At 44.1% G+C, this 17,965-nt stretch overlaps 1 protein-coding gene across 1 annotated transcript in view; it reads right to left on the reverse strand.

The window, feature by feature from the left end:
• SELENOI (selenoprotein I) overlaps positions 1–7,619 on the reverse strand; it is a 45,535-nt gene extending 37,916 nt beyond the window's left edge. The window contains exon 1 of the mRNA XM_045844386.1: positions 7,462–7,619. Within this exon, the coding sequence (XP_045700342.1) occupies positions 7,462–7,518 (57 nt within the window). The 5' untranslated portion in view covers positions 7,519–7,619. The remainder of the gene's footprint in view (positions 1–7,461) is intronic.
• Positions 7,620–17,965: the final 10,346 nt, after the last annotated feature.

Here is a 17,965-nt window from a genome sequence, read left to right on the forward strand (position 1 = left end):
AAGTCCACAGACCCAGGACCCAGGTTGCCTGGGTTCAAATCTCAGCTGTGGGAACCTGGAGCACTTAAACTCTGTGTCTCAGTGAAATGGGGAAAGTAACAGCACCTTTACTTCACGAGGCACTTGTGGATATTAAATGAGGTAACAGATGTAAAGTCTGGCATATAGGAAGTGCCATATAAATGCCTGCTATCATTATCATCATCCAGTACTTACCAGGATACTGCTCGCGCCACTGCAACTTTGCCTCCCTGAGCTCACCAGGCGCGGCCCAGTCCCTCTCAGACCCACCACTTCCTCCTACCTCCCCCTCACCGTGGACTTCCAGGTCCCTGTGCCTTCGTTCACAGCCTCTCTGATGGAAACATCTCTCCCCGAACCCCCCTACGCACAGGACAAATTCTTATTCAGCAAAGAAGTTCTTAATATTTAAACATTACAGTGGTTAGAAAAACAAGCCATCATCCGTGAACTGGTATTTTGGAAAGAGTAAAAGAACCAATTCGAGATGCTTCCTCCAAACAGCACCTAAAAATGAAGTGACCTTCTCCCTACCATTTAATCTCTCTCCCCCTCTCTCTGCAGAGGTTTCCCATCCATCCTTTTTCCACTCCTTCTGAAAGACTCCTCTGTCTCTGCCAACTACGAAAATAATTCTATGAGACATTTGTAAATCTCTACTTAAGACTACAAAAAGGCTTTTCAAGCCTTAGTAATGTACTTACAGGTGAGAGAGGCCACTTCCTCAACTCTATTCAAGGAGACCAGGGCACAACTAAAGAGAAGTCACACGTGAATTAACTGTAACGTATCTAGGTAAGGCCATGATGAACACGTGGTATTCCAGTCAGCTTGCAACCATGGTAAGGGAAAATCAGAAGATCAAGAATTTCTCATGTTTCTACGGCTCAGGAACAGGAGGAAAGTGTTCTGATCTTTTCAATCATTACAGATCTATTCCCCCCATAGAGAGCAATTTATCCACAAGTGGTATTTCCTTAGAACATGAATTTTGTTTTAGTTTTGATTCCAAGTCCACAAACCACAGCTTCAAGTGGCCCTGTCCAAAAGGAGGGCCTCATGCCAAAGGTTATTGTTATCCTGCAGGTTGAGCGGCATTTATCATTTAAATGATAATTATTGCTCCTGTAAGATACAACTCTCCCGAATTTGGTTACTTATGAGATATTAATAACACCCCCTCACTGCACTATCAATAGAACTAAATTTTTGACTCAACAGCGTTAGGTGCTATTGTTACCAAGAGCACCCTCCCAGGGTTAATGCCTTACAAACCCTTGCCTCCGTGACTGCCGCCTCCAGCCAAGTCGGCCCACCAGACAGAACCTGAGTCACCCCAGACCCCTCCCTCTGCATTTTTCACCCTCGGCCCCACAGCACCACCACTGGTCAGGCGCCATGTTCTGTCAGTTTACAGTCTTGAGTCATGGGCCACAAACTCAAGCGTCCATAGGGGTCAGTCACGTAAACTGAACAAAGGACCTGCAAGAGCCTATGGTCTGGTAGAGAAATGGGAAACTAGTCAGCTTCAGGGAATTCCTGTCAAGAAGTTTAGGTCCACCCTAGCTCATGTGGCTCATGTGGCTCGTGGATTGAGCATCCGCCTTCGAACCGCAAGGTCGCTGGTTTGATTCCAAGAGGGGGAACATGCCTGGTTGTAGGCCAGGTCCCCAGTAGGGGGTGTGCAAAGGGTAACCTATCGATGTATCTCTTGCATTGCTATTTCTCTCTTTCTCTTTTTCCCTCCTGCCCTGCCTCTCTAAAAGTAAATGAATAAAATCTTTAAAAAGAAGTAGTAGTTCGGGGCGCATGTTATCCAATATTCTGGCTTATCAAGAGAAATGTAAATATGGGTCAAATTAAACTGTCTACTGGGCCAAATACAGTGGGCAGGTTAACCAGCTGTGACTGTGACCTCCACCTTTAGAATCCCCAACTCCCTTTCCATCCCCATTGCTTAGACTCAGGCCCTTCCTCATCCCTTACCTAGTTTTACGCAGGGGGATCCTACAAGGTCTGTCTCCAGATCACCCTTACCTCCACCACCATACATTCATAAATTTATTTTTATAAGCTGCCAGGGTAAGCTTCCTAATATTAAAATCTGACCCTCTTCAAAATTCTTAAGTGGCTCCCCAAAACCTACAGCGTTGCAATATACCCAAGAGCTGTCTGCGGTACTGGGTCGGCCAAAAAGTTTGTTTGTTTTTTTTTCCCGTAAGATGCTCTAGTAGCACTTAGCTGTCTTTAACTTCATTCAAAACAGTTTGGTTTACTTGTATTGTGACAGCTGTCGTTGTCAGCATGCATTTAAAAAAAGTTGTGTAGCCATTTTAATATTGAAGATGGAAGAAAATAAGCGACATTTTCAGCATATTATGCTTTCATTATTATGGTAAAAATGCAACTGAAACACGAAAAAAAGATTTGTGCAGTGTAAGGAGAAGGTGCTGTGACTGATTGGACATGTCAAAAGTGGTTTGCAGTTTCATGCTGGAGACTTCTCTCTAGACGATGCTCCACAGTTGGTAGACCAGTTGAAATTGATAGCGATCAAATCGAGACATTGATTGAGAACCATCAACTTTATACCACACAGGAGAATGCGGACATACTTAAACTATCCAAGTCAATAAAGATATTGGTGAAAACCAAAAATATGTATTTTGAAGAAAAAAAACACAAGAACTTTTTGGCCAACCTAGTATTTGCTTAACATCCAAATAATGGCAATCGATCTAATCTGAACCTCCCAAAGTGCGCCTGGGAACCTGCTATTAAAAAGCCTTTCCCTACGGAATTCTGACGCCCATAGTCCTTGGACCATAGAAACACTCATTGACAGAGTAAAATCCAAAAATCACTGTCCACTTCTCTGATGCCTTTTCTCCCCCTTTCCCTTGTTTATTGGGTCCACTCAGCCTTGATCCTTCTAGGCTGATCTCCATGAACTTAGCTAACTTCATTTAACTATGCATAATTATTTACTTGTCTATATGCCGCCAAACTTGGTCTCTTGAAGGTAGGAATTTTAGCCTAGCTTAATTTTTGCAGCCCCAATGCTATGCCTGACACAGAATGAGCCCTCAATAAATGTTTATTAAAGAAGTAAAATTAAACTATGTGAACCAGTAAGGGCAAAGGCCAGATTCTAGTTCTTTAACATTATCACCAAAACACCGTCTCTCTTTACAACCATAAGTGTAATAATAATTAATTCATAATGATCACGGTTCCCATAATCTGGTTGTTATGAACAGCCAAATTAACTACCATAACAGCAGAAACAACTCATCACATTATATTCCTGAAACCAAACAGGATACTTCACAGAACACTTCCTCTCTGATGCAGAATGATACAATGTGAAACGAGCTGCTACACTATCAATTAAAATTACACCTTCCTAGGTCAGATTAGGTAAATCACAATAAAAGTTTCACCCTTAGATAAGTAGAAAAATCCTTCAACTACAAGACCTGTCCAACGAAAGGACAAGCAGAGGAGAGGAATGTAAGCAGATACACAGCTCCCTTTTATCACACTTCCAAATGGTTTACACTCCTTCACGCTTTCATTCCTCAATAAATATGTTGAGAGCCTACTCTGCTCATGTGCTAGACCTTGGCCATGTTGAACAACACAGCTACAGGCCTTGCCCTCCCAGAGCTCATACCCTAAAAGAGAAGGCAGACACTAATTACTTAACTGCTTAATACAACTGCGGTAACACAACAGAGAACACACGTGTTAGGAGAATATACAGCACAGAATCCATCCATGCTTCCTTCCGTACTGCAACTCAACCGTCTGACAGTTTTTTATTCCAGAAACCTAATGCCCACTCTGCGTGCATCCCTTTCAGCAGTTATTCTGAATAACTGCCAGGTTTCCAACTGTAGCTCTCAGATGTACCTCCGGGGAAGATAAATTAAACTACTTTAGAAGTAATTTTTCCACCAGTTGCTTTTACAGTATCAATTTTTCTCCACATCTCTTCGCTCTAATATACAGGGTCACATCAGGGAATAAAATAAAAATCTCTTTTGAGTACTTTGAGTTTTTAGTCATTTATGGGTAGAGCCATTTCCATCCAGTGAGCACTCATAAAGGACTTACTGTCAAAGGCCACACAATGGGAACGTGTGATCTTCGGGAAGAAAAGGTCTTGAGATGCGATTCACATTCCAGTGAAACCAACCACACAGATTTTTCGTTTGGACTCCACCTTTGGATTCATCCTTTTTAATACGAACACAGTATTGAGTGAAGAACCCTCCACTAGAAGAAATAAATGTGTGCTCTCTCCTACTTTAATAAAGAAGCTTCATTATAACTAAAATAAAATTAACAAACTGTATTTTACTGAACACTGGATGCTTACTTAACTGACCTTTGTTTTCCAGGCTGGTAGGAAATCTGCCGTCAGACACTGGAAGTGAGTCAGACAACAGAAGGGCAGGGGAATAGGAACAGACACGCACACTAAGATTTTCTGGAAATTAGGACCCCAATCCAGAGAAAACTTTGCTTACAAGAAAAAGTTGATCCCCTATTCCACACTGCTGCAAATGAAATAGCTGTACCGTGGGCAATTACCCAGAAAGACAGATCCTAATAATGAAGAAAAAGTTTTATATGTCAATATTTGTAGTACGAAACAAATAACAGAAGGGGAGTAGAGCTTAAGGCAAAACAGGAGGTTATCTGGGTTAATAACCTCCTTTAGCAAAAGTTGTAAAGCCGTGGCCTGGGTTACCAAGGCTCTGGAACTTCTTTCCACTTAAAATTTTAAGACAAGTCAGCAGCACCTCCGTTCAAAATGCTGTGACACAATCTTGCTTAAAAGCAGAGGAATATACCGTGTGACCTTCTAAGGTCCCTTACAGTTTTTCCAGTTCCAATTAAACACAACCCACTATGACTTTGTGAGTTATTCATTCATTCCACAAATGTGCACCAGGTGCCCAGCACACACAGTAGCGCAGTGCCCAGGCCAGGGTGGCCCTTAGACAAGTCTCACCACTGGGGCATTACATGCTAATGGGGTGACCCACTGAAGAACGAATTCCACAAAGCAGCAGAGGGGGCCCTACGAGCACAGGTAAGGGGAAAGCAGTGGTGAGGGAATGCTTCTCTGAGGAATCAACACTTAAGATGCGAAGATGAAGATAATGGGGAAGGAAGATATAACAATGAAGACCTGGAAAACACGAGGGATGTGGGAGAGGACACTAAGGCTGGCAGAGGCAGACAGCGAGTGGCGTGATGGGAAGCTGGACAGAGCCTAGGGCCAGACCATTCAGAAGCATGTCATGAAATTTAGGACTTAATCCCAAGAGCAGTGGGAAGACAGCGGAGGGTTTTAAGCGAAGAATGACTATGACCAGACGCTTGTTTTTTTAAAGATCACTGTGCAACACAGAAAAAGGATTGAAAGGGCAAAGGTGAATGTAGGTGAGCAACAATATTAAGCAGTACTGGATTATGGCCCAAAGTATAAAATAAATATCCATGAACTCATGCTAATAGAAATGACTGAACAAATAAATATGCATTGGGAAGGGAAGACACATCTTCCATGAAGAATTCCAAATATAAATTATGTCTCTACTCTGCCCTCAAGGTAGTAAGTGTGGGCTGCACACAGTAACTGCCTTCCAGAGACAGTACCTCTTCAGGGAGAAACCTGACAAACATGAGCTCAGCCAGGTGGTCAAAGTCAACATCAACAGCGTAAGCCACATTGACAGCATGTCCTCTTCATGACCCAGTAAGAGGGCACTTCACCTCTGCAGCCTTCCCCGCCCCCCCCCCCCCCAACACCCATCGCCCTCACCTGATCATGAGAAAAACACTGGGCAAATCCCAGCTAAGAGACACACTACAAAACTGCTGACCAGGACTCCTCAAAACTATTGAGATTACCAAAGACAAAAGTCTGAGAAATTGTCACAGCCAAGAGGAGCCTTAGGAGACAGGATGCCTAAATGTAATGTGGTATCCTGGATGAGATCCTGGGACAGAAAAAGAATATTAGGTTAAAAACTAAGAAAATCTGAAAAGAATGGACTTCAGCCCTGGCTGGTGTGGCTTGGTGGATTGAGTGTCGGCCTGCAAAATGAAAGGTCGCTGGTTCGATTCCCGGTCAGGGCACATGCCTGGGTTGCAGGAGGGGTCCACAACGTGGGGTGTGTGAGAGGCAACCAACTGATGTGTCTCAGACATTGATGTTTCTCTCCCTCTCTTTCTCCCTTCCTTCCCCGCTCTCTGAAAATAAATAAACCTTTCAACAGTACTGGCTTATAAAAAAGATAATGGACTTCAGTTAATAATGTGTACATTAAGTGTGACAAATGTACCACACTAATGTAAGATGTTAACAGGAAAAACTGGGTGTGGAATACATGGGGACTCTGTACTCAATCTGCACAATTTTCCTCCAAATGTACACTACATTATTCTACAAGTATTCTCAAATAAAGAGATTACTTAAAGCGTATGTGGGAAGTGTGGGTCATGGAACCAGTCCTCTAGTTGAGGATAAAAATGACGGAACACCCAGCATCTGGCGACGCACGGACTGATGGGCGGGGAAGAGGAACCAGAATGAAAGGTTACTACCCAGGTTTCTCGCCCGGACCGCGGACCGCAGGACGGAGAGAGGAGTCATTCACTGGGGAGGGAGCAGGGACGACGAGCCAGGTTCGGAGGGAAATTGAACCATTTACCGAAGGCCCATTATACGCCAGGCGCTTCTCAAATTCTTATAATCGTGTTGCACCGTAGACACTATGATTTGGCCCCGAGCCAAGTAAATAAACTCGATTTCGGTTTCGGGGGTATAGGTAATCCAAAGCCCGCGCTCTCCCCACTACAGAGTTCCTCCCGGGGTGCGCTCACTTCAGCCGGCAGCCCCGGCGCCACACGCTCCCGCTGCGGGAGCCCCTTTCCCGGGAGAAGCGAGCGCATCCATCAGCAGCAGTATGGCCTCAGCAGTCGCTCCCTCTCCCCGGGCCTCGTCTGCCAAACGACCATCTCCGTCTCTGAAGTTGTATACAAGTGAGGCGGGTAGAAAGTTCATTAAAATGAAGACAATTAAGACACCACAGACGGGAACTGTATCACCTCTCCGGGGGCTACAAAATAATAAGGATGATGAAGTAAAGAGGCGAGGGGAATTCTCTCTCTCTCTACTCTCGTCGAGCAGTCTCCGAAGGAAAAGGCGATCCCTGGGTGAGAGCTGAGTAAGGGGACGAGTCTAGGGTGCTCCCACGCACCTCGACCCCAAAGCCCCAGGGCTCGGCAAGACCCCCGGAGAAACGCCCGCCAGCCCGCCCTAAGCCACGCGGCACAAGGTGACACGGACCGTGCGGCTCCTCAGCCGCCTGGGAGAGGCCGGGACCAGGGGGAACGGAGCGTCCGCGGGGCCCGCGCTACCTTGTACTTATCAAAGCCAGCCAGTTGCTCCGGGCTCACGTATTCGTAACCAGCCATGACGACCCGAACACAGAGCGGCCACTCAGCAGCCACTGTCCACGACGGGGTGCGGAAACACCAGCCCTAGCTAGGCAAGGATAGGAAGAACTGGGCTGGTAATATTGGTAAAAGAGCCGAGCTCCGCCTACCACGCATGCGTATCCGCCTCGGCCACTCTGCCACCTCCCGGCGCGCAAGCACCGCCCTCACTTCTCCCCGCCCACCGAGGGAGGGTCCCTAGCCCGCCCACGCGGTCCGCCCCTCATGCCGTCGCAGTCCAATCAGCATAGACAGAGCAACACTAAGTCCTGCCTACCAGGCCTCCTCGTCGCTTCATTGGCTAGCGTCAAAATTGGTGAGCTGAGGTGAGAAGAGAGGAGAGGTGAAAGTTCAGTTTCCCAAGGGGCTTTGCCCCTTGCCCCTAGGTAAGGGTGGGGATTACTTGGTTCCCCGGCGTTTGTAGAGGTTCAGGTTGTCCCTTTAGCCTTGGCCGTAGAATGATTGCATGCGAACCAGTTCAACAGTATCTCAGGCTAGGGGACTTAGTTCCCTTGAGCCGTAAAAAAGCAAAAGAAGTAAAAGAGCAGGAAAAGGGTCTGTGCCCAGCCCGCTTCCAGCTCCTGGCATGGAGGCGCGCGGCGCGCAGCGCGCAGGAGGAACTTGCTAAACCAGACCTGGAAAAGCTGACGCGAGGCTTTTCGCGGGCGGGAAAGGGCTGTTGGAAAGCACCGGAGACAAACCTCTCGAGTCAGCGTCCTGAACATTGGATCGCCTCACCACACTCTGCTCTATCAACGTGCTCCACATTAAGATAGCTCATATGACCGGACCAGATAAAAGCTGGTCTCTAAGTCTCTAAGGGTTCTTCAGTACGTTTGAAAGAAGTGTTTTTGCATAACTGGGGCCAGTTAATTGTAGAAAGAAAATTAGATCGATGACTAGTATATCATAATAAAATTTAACAACAGTAATAAAATAAAAATTCAGATTGCCTAATCCAGGATTAGTACGGGTATCCCCCGCTTTTCAAATGTTCAAATTATACACTTCACTCTTAGGAAAGACCTACGTAAGTACAGCAGGTCCTCAAATAATACCGTTTTCATTCATCATGCTTAGTTATAACTTGTCAAAAAAAAAAAAAAGGCCACTACTAAACTTGACAAACTCAAGGGGAGGCCTGCATGGCGGGCCTTACAAACTCAGACTGAAAGGAACCACAGAGATGGTCTGGACATTAAAATTCCGAACTACAAGTGGGTCATGCCGAGTAGTCACATCTAGGCCTGTAGTTTCCTTGACAAAGGTCAATCTTTACCTTAAGTGAGCCTTCTACCTTTGCAATGCCAGAGTCACCTCCTTTTCCCGACCTTTCGCAGCACACTCTGTGTGGCAGAGCAAGAGAACACCAACCCCTCATTGTTATCTGCTTCCTGAAATACCAAATGGATGAGCTGTAAATGGCAATTATTAACGATCTTGTAACCACCAGTGTAAAAGATATAGGTGCCTCTCCCTTTTACTTCTTATCTAGTCCCTGAGACTTCCCCACTTTGCTTTCTCCCATCCCTTTAACCTAATACCAATTGATTTTCCTGTAACCCTCCTTACACCTCCTCCTTTGATTCGCATGTATAAAATAAGCTGAAAATTGCCATTCTCCAGAGCATTTTCTCAATCTGTTGCGGTTTTGCTCCCAGCATTGTCATCAGTTTGGCTCCAATAAACTGATAAAAAGTTCTTTACAGATTTGGACATTTCTTATGTCGCCATACTGTTGTTGATGAGATGTTGTAGGAACTTAACTCTTACTTATGTCAAGTAAAGTTATTAAAGTTATTTTCAGTTTTGTGTGTTATTTTGTATGATTTGGTTATTTTGGGAGTCTGGGAATGCTTAAATTTCGATTTTTCCTATATAGATTAATGGTGATTGATTTTTGCTTTACACCATTTTATCTTACAAAAGTCTTCGTAGGAATGTGCTACTTTTGGATAACAGGGAAAACCTGTAATTCTAAAGCTCAGAAGTGGTCAACCAACATGAAATGAGGTCTTTGCTATCGAAAGCCACTACCTCACAAAGCCTCTTAATCTCTCTGGGTTTCTCAAGGAAGGGTGGTTATTTTGAGATCTCTTGTGTTCCTTACACTCATTCATTCAACAAATACCGATTGGGGGTTCAATATATGCCAACGATATTATTATTTCTGCATGTCTTGTCTTCCCTTGTATAGTATGAGATTCTTACAATGTGATAGATATGATACATGGTACATGGTAGACGACCGATAACCCTGAGTGTCATTTAGGAATCTATGATCAGATCAACCTGTGAGGTTACTTTCTGTAGAACCCCTTTTTCATCCACAGCATCTCCTACATCTTAAGTTTTCCCATGTCCCATAGCCCAGAGGCTTGGGAATAATACACTGTCAACATGTTTCCTTGAAAGAATGAGCAAAGATCTTTTCAATATTCTGTGAAGTGCCCAGCTTTGAGAATGATATTAGAAATGTAAATCTCCCATTAATTTAAGGAGAAAATCAGCTCTAATGAAAGGAAGACTATGATACCACCTTCTTGGATGGAGAAGTATTTCATTCATGCAGGTTCTGTGTTTACATCCCTTCTGTGTACTGATAAGAAAACTGAATTTATTACTGGAAGTGCTGGCGGTGAAATCAGACCTCGGTTCTTGAGTTTAGCAAAGAAAGAATTCAGAGCCAAGAACGCATATTATAAGAGAAAGTTTATTGAGAAAGTCACAGAGGTCGTAGAAGTGAGCCAGCGGGGCTGCATAGGCTCAGGAAACGAGTCACAGAGGCTGGAGAAGGGCCCTCGGAGCCTGGGAGGGAGAAGGGCAAAGGTAACGCCCCTGGGGTGGGAGGGAAGAAGGGAGGGAAAAAGAAAGGCGCAGGTGTGCTCCTGAAAGAGAGAGCACTGAATGTTATGTCAACATTATCGAATGACTTTTAATATAAGGCCTGTGCTTACCATCAGAAATAGAAACTTCATACTTGTAAAACATATTTTAGTTCATTGTGAAAAGCATAAAATGTGGCTTGAGTACAAACTAATAATAGTTTGCCTACTGCACTTACTGCTAATCACTTCGGATGTAAGCAAATTCAGACTAACATTTCTGGTTTTGTAAAAAAAATTTCTACTGATATTTTCTTCAAAAACTAATGTTTTTGTTTTCGAAGAGCGGTTCCAATGTGCTGCCTCTCTTCTGCAGAAGGCTGTACAACTTTGATCGATCGATTATAGGTCAGTCTGAGAGTTACTAACGTGATGTGAGGAAGGAGCAGATCACAGGTCTGGTCATTTATTGAGGAGGCCCTCTACGTACGTGCCCTCCAGGTGTCAAAGATGAGTGATTATTTCTCTTGTATAGACTTTTTTAATGAGTATGACTGTTAAAGAAAAGGAGAATTCTTTTTTAAAAATTATTTCAGGCCAAGTTTTACATTGGGCCAAGTCTTGTTTTCAGCATTCGTGAGGTTCTGGTAGTGACTCAGCATCTGTATTTCCTGGGCAAAGAGAGAATTGATACCTCTCCTACACACACATCCTCCTCGCCGTTAGTACCACCCTGGAGTGGAAGCAGAACTCTAGATAAACCCAAGTCCAAATCGGTCAGATAAGTAGCTGGAGCGGCATCACCCCCATCGTGCCTTTCCCCTTATTGCCGTTTGCCTCACCTAATGTCAGGTTTACAGATACAACAAAAGGTAACTACTATTATTTTCATGTAATTACTTCAGTTTGAACATACAGCTATTCAAGGAACCCCATTTTTGAGTAGGGGTCATTTTTGTCTTTATGAAAACAGTGAGATCTTTGGAGTTGAAATCCATGGTTTTGGTGGAAGAGAAAAGTACTGGCAGAAAAGGGGGAAAAAAAACTAAGAGAGCAAGAGAGTAGGAAACAGCACTGTAACCCATTTTCCTGTACCAATCCTCAAACACCTGGGGCAGAGTTTGAGACAAAGTTGCCAACATAGGTATCTACCACTTAAGGCTTTGAGATCTTCCTTGATACATTCAAGACTCCACATCCTGCTTGACCAGAGCTCCAGCAGAAGCTGGCTCTACTTTTAGGAAACAAGACACACAAATATGAAACAATGTATAAAAGCAGCAACTTCATTCTCTCCACCTGTCTCTTTGCTGCCCTTAGCTGTGTGCCAAATCCAGAAGGTCCAAATGATGGACCTTGGAGATACAAGCTTGAATACAGTGTGAATGCCAAGCAGGCAGTCGTTGTTATCGTTGTTACTACATTCTGTGAATGACCAGTGCTACCTAACGGCCCTGGCTCTCCATAGGTTCTCTTTCTTCCTTCCTCCCCTCGCCCCTTCCCTCTTCTTTAAAAATTTACTGTTCAAGTGTGCGATATTTGGCGTGGACAGAGAATTGACTTAACGCCAGAAAACAAATGTTTGAAACCAAAAGAAAACTCTCCAAGTAGACTTTGAGATCTCACTGGGATTGATTTAATATTCTGATGAATAATCTAGAAGGTGGGGTACAGAAACAACTCTTTGAATGTGCTAATACTGATAAGGAAACATCAGGAGGCATGCTCTGCAGAGAAACACTTTAAAAAAACTAAGCAGATGTCAGAGTGATTTATTGCCACATAACGAATCACTCAAACTGAATGTCCTAAAGTAATAACCATTGTACTTGCTCATAATTCTGAGGATCAGCAATTTGGGCTGGACTTGCTGGGGCAGCTCCACTGGTCCCACTGGTCACTATGTCCAGGGGGCCTAAGTAGAAGCTACAAGGTCTCTCAAGGCCTAGGCTCCAAAGTCACTCGAACTCTGCCAGAGCAAGCAGATCACAAGGCCAGCCCAGATTCATGGGGAGAAAAATAGAGTCCACCTCTTAATGGATGGAATGGCAAAGTTACCTGGCAGTGGAGCCTGCACAGGTGGGTTGGAGGAATGGTCACAATGACCTTTGCAAGCAACCCGCCACCTCGGGTTGGCTGCTGTAACTAAAAGGCAGGACAGTACGTTTCATCTGGGAGAGCTTTAGAAACCACTAAATTACATTTGAATTAGTTTTTAAATTTTAATTATTATTATTTTTTTTTATTTTTTAGAGAGAAGGGGAAGGGAGGGAGAAAGAGGGAGAGAAACGTCAATGTGAGAGGGAAACATTGATTGGCTGCCTTCTGTATGCGTCATGATCAGGGACCCAACTGCAACCTGGGCATGTGCCCTGCCCAGGAATCCAGCTGGCAATCTTTCGCTTTGTGGGACAACGCCCAACCAACTGAGCCACACTGGCCAGAGCACATTTGAGTTGTTTTAAAGTACTGAGAAAAAAGAATGGCAAAAACAAACTAAAACAGTAAAAAAAACCAAGTTGCTGTCGCAAGGCCTTTAGTCCACAGAAGCTGTCCCTAGCTTCCACACTCCTCAGTCGCCCTTCAACTTGCCCCGACTGGTTTCCAGCCTCACCAGCTCCACAGAAATGGTGGCTTCGGGCTCCTCCACTGTGTTGCTAAATCAAAGGGGGGTCACATTCAGACTTGTTATTTCACTTTTCATTGGCTTACACTGCCTCCCATTGTTTCCTTGAAACTTCCTCCTGCCTTGAATACTTCGACTTACTCTTGTCCTTTCTTCTTCTCTCTCTCATCCCCCTCCCAACACTCTCACACACACACACACACACACACGCACACGCACGAGCACACACGCACACACAGTCTCCTGGAATGCAGGATTATTCACGGATCCCGAGTCCTGTCGGGCTGTACTTATAAAGCTTCTATTTCTTTGTTCATGTCTGGCTAACTCCCTCTCAGCCTTCAAAATTCACCTTAAGTTTCATTGCTTCCCAGAAGCTTTTTTGGTCCCAGTTCCTAACCTCCTCCCACCTCCCCTGACTGGAGTCGATCCCATTCCTCTGCGCTCCTGCTGCATCGTGTGCTCGCCTTTTTCTTTGCGCTTGCGCGTTCTGAAATGATCTGTTGTCTGGGCTGTGAGAGCGTTGAGGATAAGGCCCTCATCTGCATACCCCTGAACTGTACACCCCATAATGCCCGTTTCTCTATAAGCCCCTAGTAAGCTTTTGTTGATTCACATTGAACTGCAAGGGAATAAAGAAATATATGTTCCTGTCAGCAACAAGTGCTAAAAAAAAAAGAGCACCTTTCTATTCATTGACCTAGTAATCCCACTTTGGAAGAATATACTTCCAGGAAATAACCTGAAATAAAACAATCTTTATTCTGAAGATTTGTAAGGAGCCATATTTATCCTTGTATAATTGCAGGGGGAAAATGCAGGCCATCAAAATGCCCAAGGAAGTAAGCACCCAAACTGGAAACTAGGGTAAGGCAATGTGATAAAATATACAGTCATTAAAAAGATAAGCGAGTGGGTTCGTAAAACATGGAGGAACTCAAGAAAATAACATGTGTCGCCAAGGAGGAGGGGAAATTGAAACCCTTGAGCATCGCTGGCGGGATTGTAGAATCCAGCCTTTGTGGAAAACATTTTGTCAGTTCCCCAAACAGGAACACATAGAGTTAACAAATGACCCAGCAACTCTACTCCTAAATACATAATCCAGAACTTGTACATGAATGCTTATAGCAGCATTAATCATAATAGCCACAAAACAGCAACAACCCAGATGCTCATCAACTGATGAATGGAAAAAGAAAATGTGTACATCTCTAAGTGAAATATTTTTAACCCCTAAAAGAAACATAGGATTGATATAAGCTGCCATGTGTATGAACCTTGAAATCAATACTCTAAATGAAAGAAGCCAGACACAAAAGACCATGTGTCGTGTGATTCCGTTTATATGAAATGTCCAGCAGAGACACAGGTGTAGAGATAGGAAGGAGACTAGTGGTTATCAGCCAGGTTATCAGGGTGAGGGGTGAGGAATAACTAAAAGGCGTGGGGTTGCTTTCTGAGGTGATGAAACTTTCTGGAAATAGTGGTGAAGGTTGCATGACCGTGTAAATGTACTAAAAGCCATTAAAATATGCCCTTTATACAGGTGAATTTTATGTTCAGTGAATTTTATCTCAACAAAAACAAAATGGATTGGTAGTGTTATATTAAAAATAAAAGCATAAAATAGCACATATATATGAGTATACTTCTTACAAGCAAAAAGTGTGGGGACATGCTCTCCTCACCAGGAGCACCCGTGCCTTTCCCTCCCCCTCGGTCTCCCCCCACCCCGCCTCGCATGTCACCTTAGCCTTTCTCTCTCCTAAGATCCAAGGGCCCTTCCTGTGCTTCTGCAACCTGTTTCCCGAGCCTACACAGCCCAGCTGGCTCACTGTTACTACCTCTACGATGTCCTAAAATAAACTTTCTCTCTCTGTATTTTTTAAGACTTTATTCACTTATTTTTAGACAGAGGAGAAGGGAGGGAGAAAGACAGAGAGAGAAATATCCATGTGTGGCTGCCTCTTGCATGCCCCGTACTGGGGACCTGGCTTGCAACCCAGGCATGTGCCCTGATTGGGAATTGAACTGGTGACCCTTTGGTCCTCAGCCTTCACTCAATCCATTGAGCCACACCAGCCAGGGCTAAATAAACTTTCTCTTATAATTTGACCAAAAAAGAAAAAAATGCTGGTCACCAAGGGGAAGACAGAGGAATGTCATGAATTGGGTGTTTCTAATTTATGAGCTTTTTATTATTTTAAGTAAAGTCATTCCAAGTTAGTACTTTAAAGGCATATCTACTAGAACATTATAGCAAACTGTACAAAGCTAAAACTGTAGAATGATAAGGTTCTACCATCTAGCGTAAAACTACAAAGTTCTATCATTTTATAAAATAGGAGAGGCTATATCACTGTGTTAATAGGGTGGCTATTTAAGATACCCTGTGTTTTAGTAATGGGCAGATAGTCATGAGGATTTGATGTAAGCGTCAGCAAACTACTTATACTGAATTTCTCTCTCTGGTTTGACATGGGATAGGAACAGGAAAGGCTAAAGCATCCCTGATTTGAAAAGTAAGCCCTTGAAGTGGCCGCCCGCCCGTTCCCTCTTGAAAACAGTACGCAGGTAATCAGCAGAAAATGAAATAATGGCTTCCGTAGAGAAATCCGAGGTAAAGAATGAGGGCATTAAGACAGACTCAAGAGCCCAAATTGCTACTCAGGAATAAGGCTTGCAAACAAGAATGTCCGTGAAAGCCAAAGGAGACTAAAGTAGGATAAGGCACTTTTTATAGGAAATTTTGAAACTCTCATCTTCTGTGTGAGTGCTTTACATTCTCTACGTGCTAGGAGTAAAGGCTTTTCTTTTAGAAATGGAAGCCTCATTCTCCTGTAAGAGAAGGTATCTGTGGCTGGGGCACCTGACGGCCGGGCCACCACCGCCACCAGCTCCTGGTTCCGGGGAGCAGTCGCTCTCACAAATGACCAAGAAGACTGAGGAGGAGCTGGAAGACAATGGCAGGAGCCAGATGAGACCCTGTAGGAGTCTGACAGGGCTATTCCCAAAGAGACCCAGGTCCAAGGCCAGGGCCACTGTTGACCTCTCCTTCTTTGTGACTCAGAAAATGCGCAGGTTGTCCAGGGCAGCCCTGGGGGCCAAGGCCACTTCCTGTATGCCCCTGACTCCTCCTGGTGCCTTCCCAACAGAACAGCTGCAAATATAGTAACGGAGGCATCTTAGGATCCTTCTAGAATCCAACCCAGGGTTGTCAGGGAGAATGCTGGGGATCTACCTCCACTTCCTGGAAAGATCTAGACTGTTACTGCTATATGTGAGCTGTCTTGGTGGGAAAGTGAGAAATTCAGTAGTGTTTGAGTTGCTGATTATTTGAATGCCTTTTGTTTTTATTTTAAATTTTAATACATTGATCTCTTTAAACCTGGTGAGAATTCTCCATCCTTTGTCTCACAGAGATGGCCCCAACTTCACCTGTGCCTTCCACGCTGTCCTGACCGAGGTCTTCTGCAGACCGTTCCTCCAGCTCCGGTCACCCCACCCCGTTCTCCTACTTGCTCCAAACCCAATGACCCCCTCACTCTCCCATCGCAAGGTAGGCGCTGACGCCGTGGGACAGATGTACCCTGATCATGATCAGATGTACCCTGACCATGCACAACTGCTTGTGTTTTATTTTGGGATGGAGACGTTGGAGAGGGACATGCACGTGATGTGACACTGAGCTGAGGCATGAGCTATAGGGCAAAGCAGCCCCCGTGACCTCATGCGTGTGTGGAGAGGATGGGGCAGGGCCCACAGCAGCAGCAACCGAGGGCACTGCAGCTGCTCTCCCTGTTTCCTCTGGGCACGGCGGCTGTTAGAATTACGTGTGTTAAAAATAAATAAATAGGCCCTGGATGGCATAGCTCAGTGGATTGAGCGCAGGCTGCAAACCAAAGTGTCGCAGGTTCGATTCCCAGTCAGGGTACATGCATGGGTTGCAGGCCATGACCCCCAGCAACCGCACATTGATGTTTTTCTCTCTCTCTCTATCTCCCTCCCTTCCCTCTCTATAAGTGAATTAAAAAAATCTTAAAAAAATAAATATAATGCAAAACAAAAATGGGGGACAAGTCAGCACTCGCTTTTTGTTTTTAAATATTAGAATAATTTAAACTAGATAAAAAGAAGGTTTTGGTGAAATGTATATTATACGTATTATAATATACAAATATATAATATGCATTATATATCGCATCCAGAAACTTATCTTTCAGTAGAGAAAAGGAGAAGGATCCATCACTGTTCTCTTTCCGGCCGAGACCAGGAACGGTTCTCATCCCTCTGTTCATCACCATCACCATCACTCTCCATTATCACTACAATAAATAGGAAGTCATATGTCATGGCCTGGGGCAGGCTGCAGACAACTTTCTCAAATTCCAGGGACACGTTTGCAACAACTGATTTCCTTTCTGGGTCATGAGTTCAAGTGACAGAAATGCTTGAACTGTAGCCTAGACAGATTGGGAGACTTTCACCTGTTCTGTGTCACCTGGAAAAATGAATCTAGTTACACACCTGAATTAAATATACAGTTTTTAAAATTGCAATGACATTCACAAGTGACTACCCTTGTTTCTTAATGATAGCATGCAAAATGGGAGCAATGTAAATTTAATTTTAAAAGGAGAGTCCTTATGCCACAAGAACTTCAGAAAATTTATTAAATAAAGAGGTTCTTGGGGGGTTTTTTTGAAGACCATTTATACATTATTTTAATTAGGTTAGCTTTACAAGCAACTTGGAGAGGTTCTTGGGGTTTGTTTGTTTGGGTTTTGTTGTTGTTGTTGTTTAGAGAACTTCCAGTCAAGATGGAGGCATAACACCGCTTACCTCCTCATATCAAAATTACATCTAAAAATTACATCAAAATTACAACTAAAATATAAAATAACCATCACTCAGAACCATCAGAAATCAAGTTGAATGGAAGTCTGACAACTATGGAATTAAAGAAACCACG

Source organism: Phyllostomus hastatus, unplaced genomic scaffold (genome assembly GCF_019186645.2).
Source record: "Phyllostomus hastatus isolate PE091 unplaced genomic scaffold, TTU_PhHast_1.1 phas_contig_402, whole genome shotgun sequence".
NCBI lineage: Eukaryota > Metazoa > Chordata > Mammalia > Chiroptera > Phyllostomidae > Phyllostomus > Phyllostomus hastatus.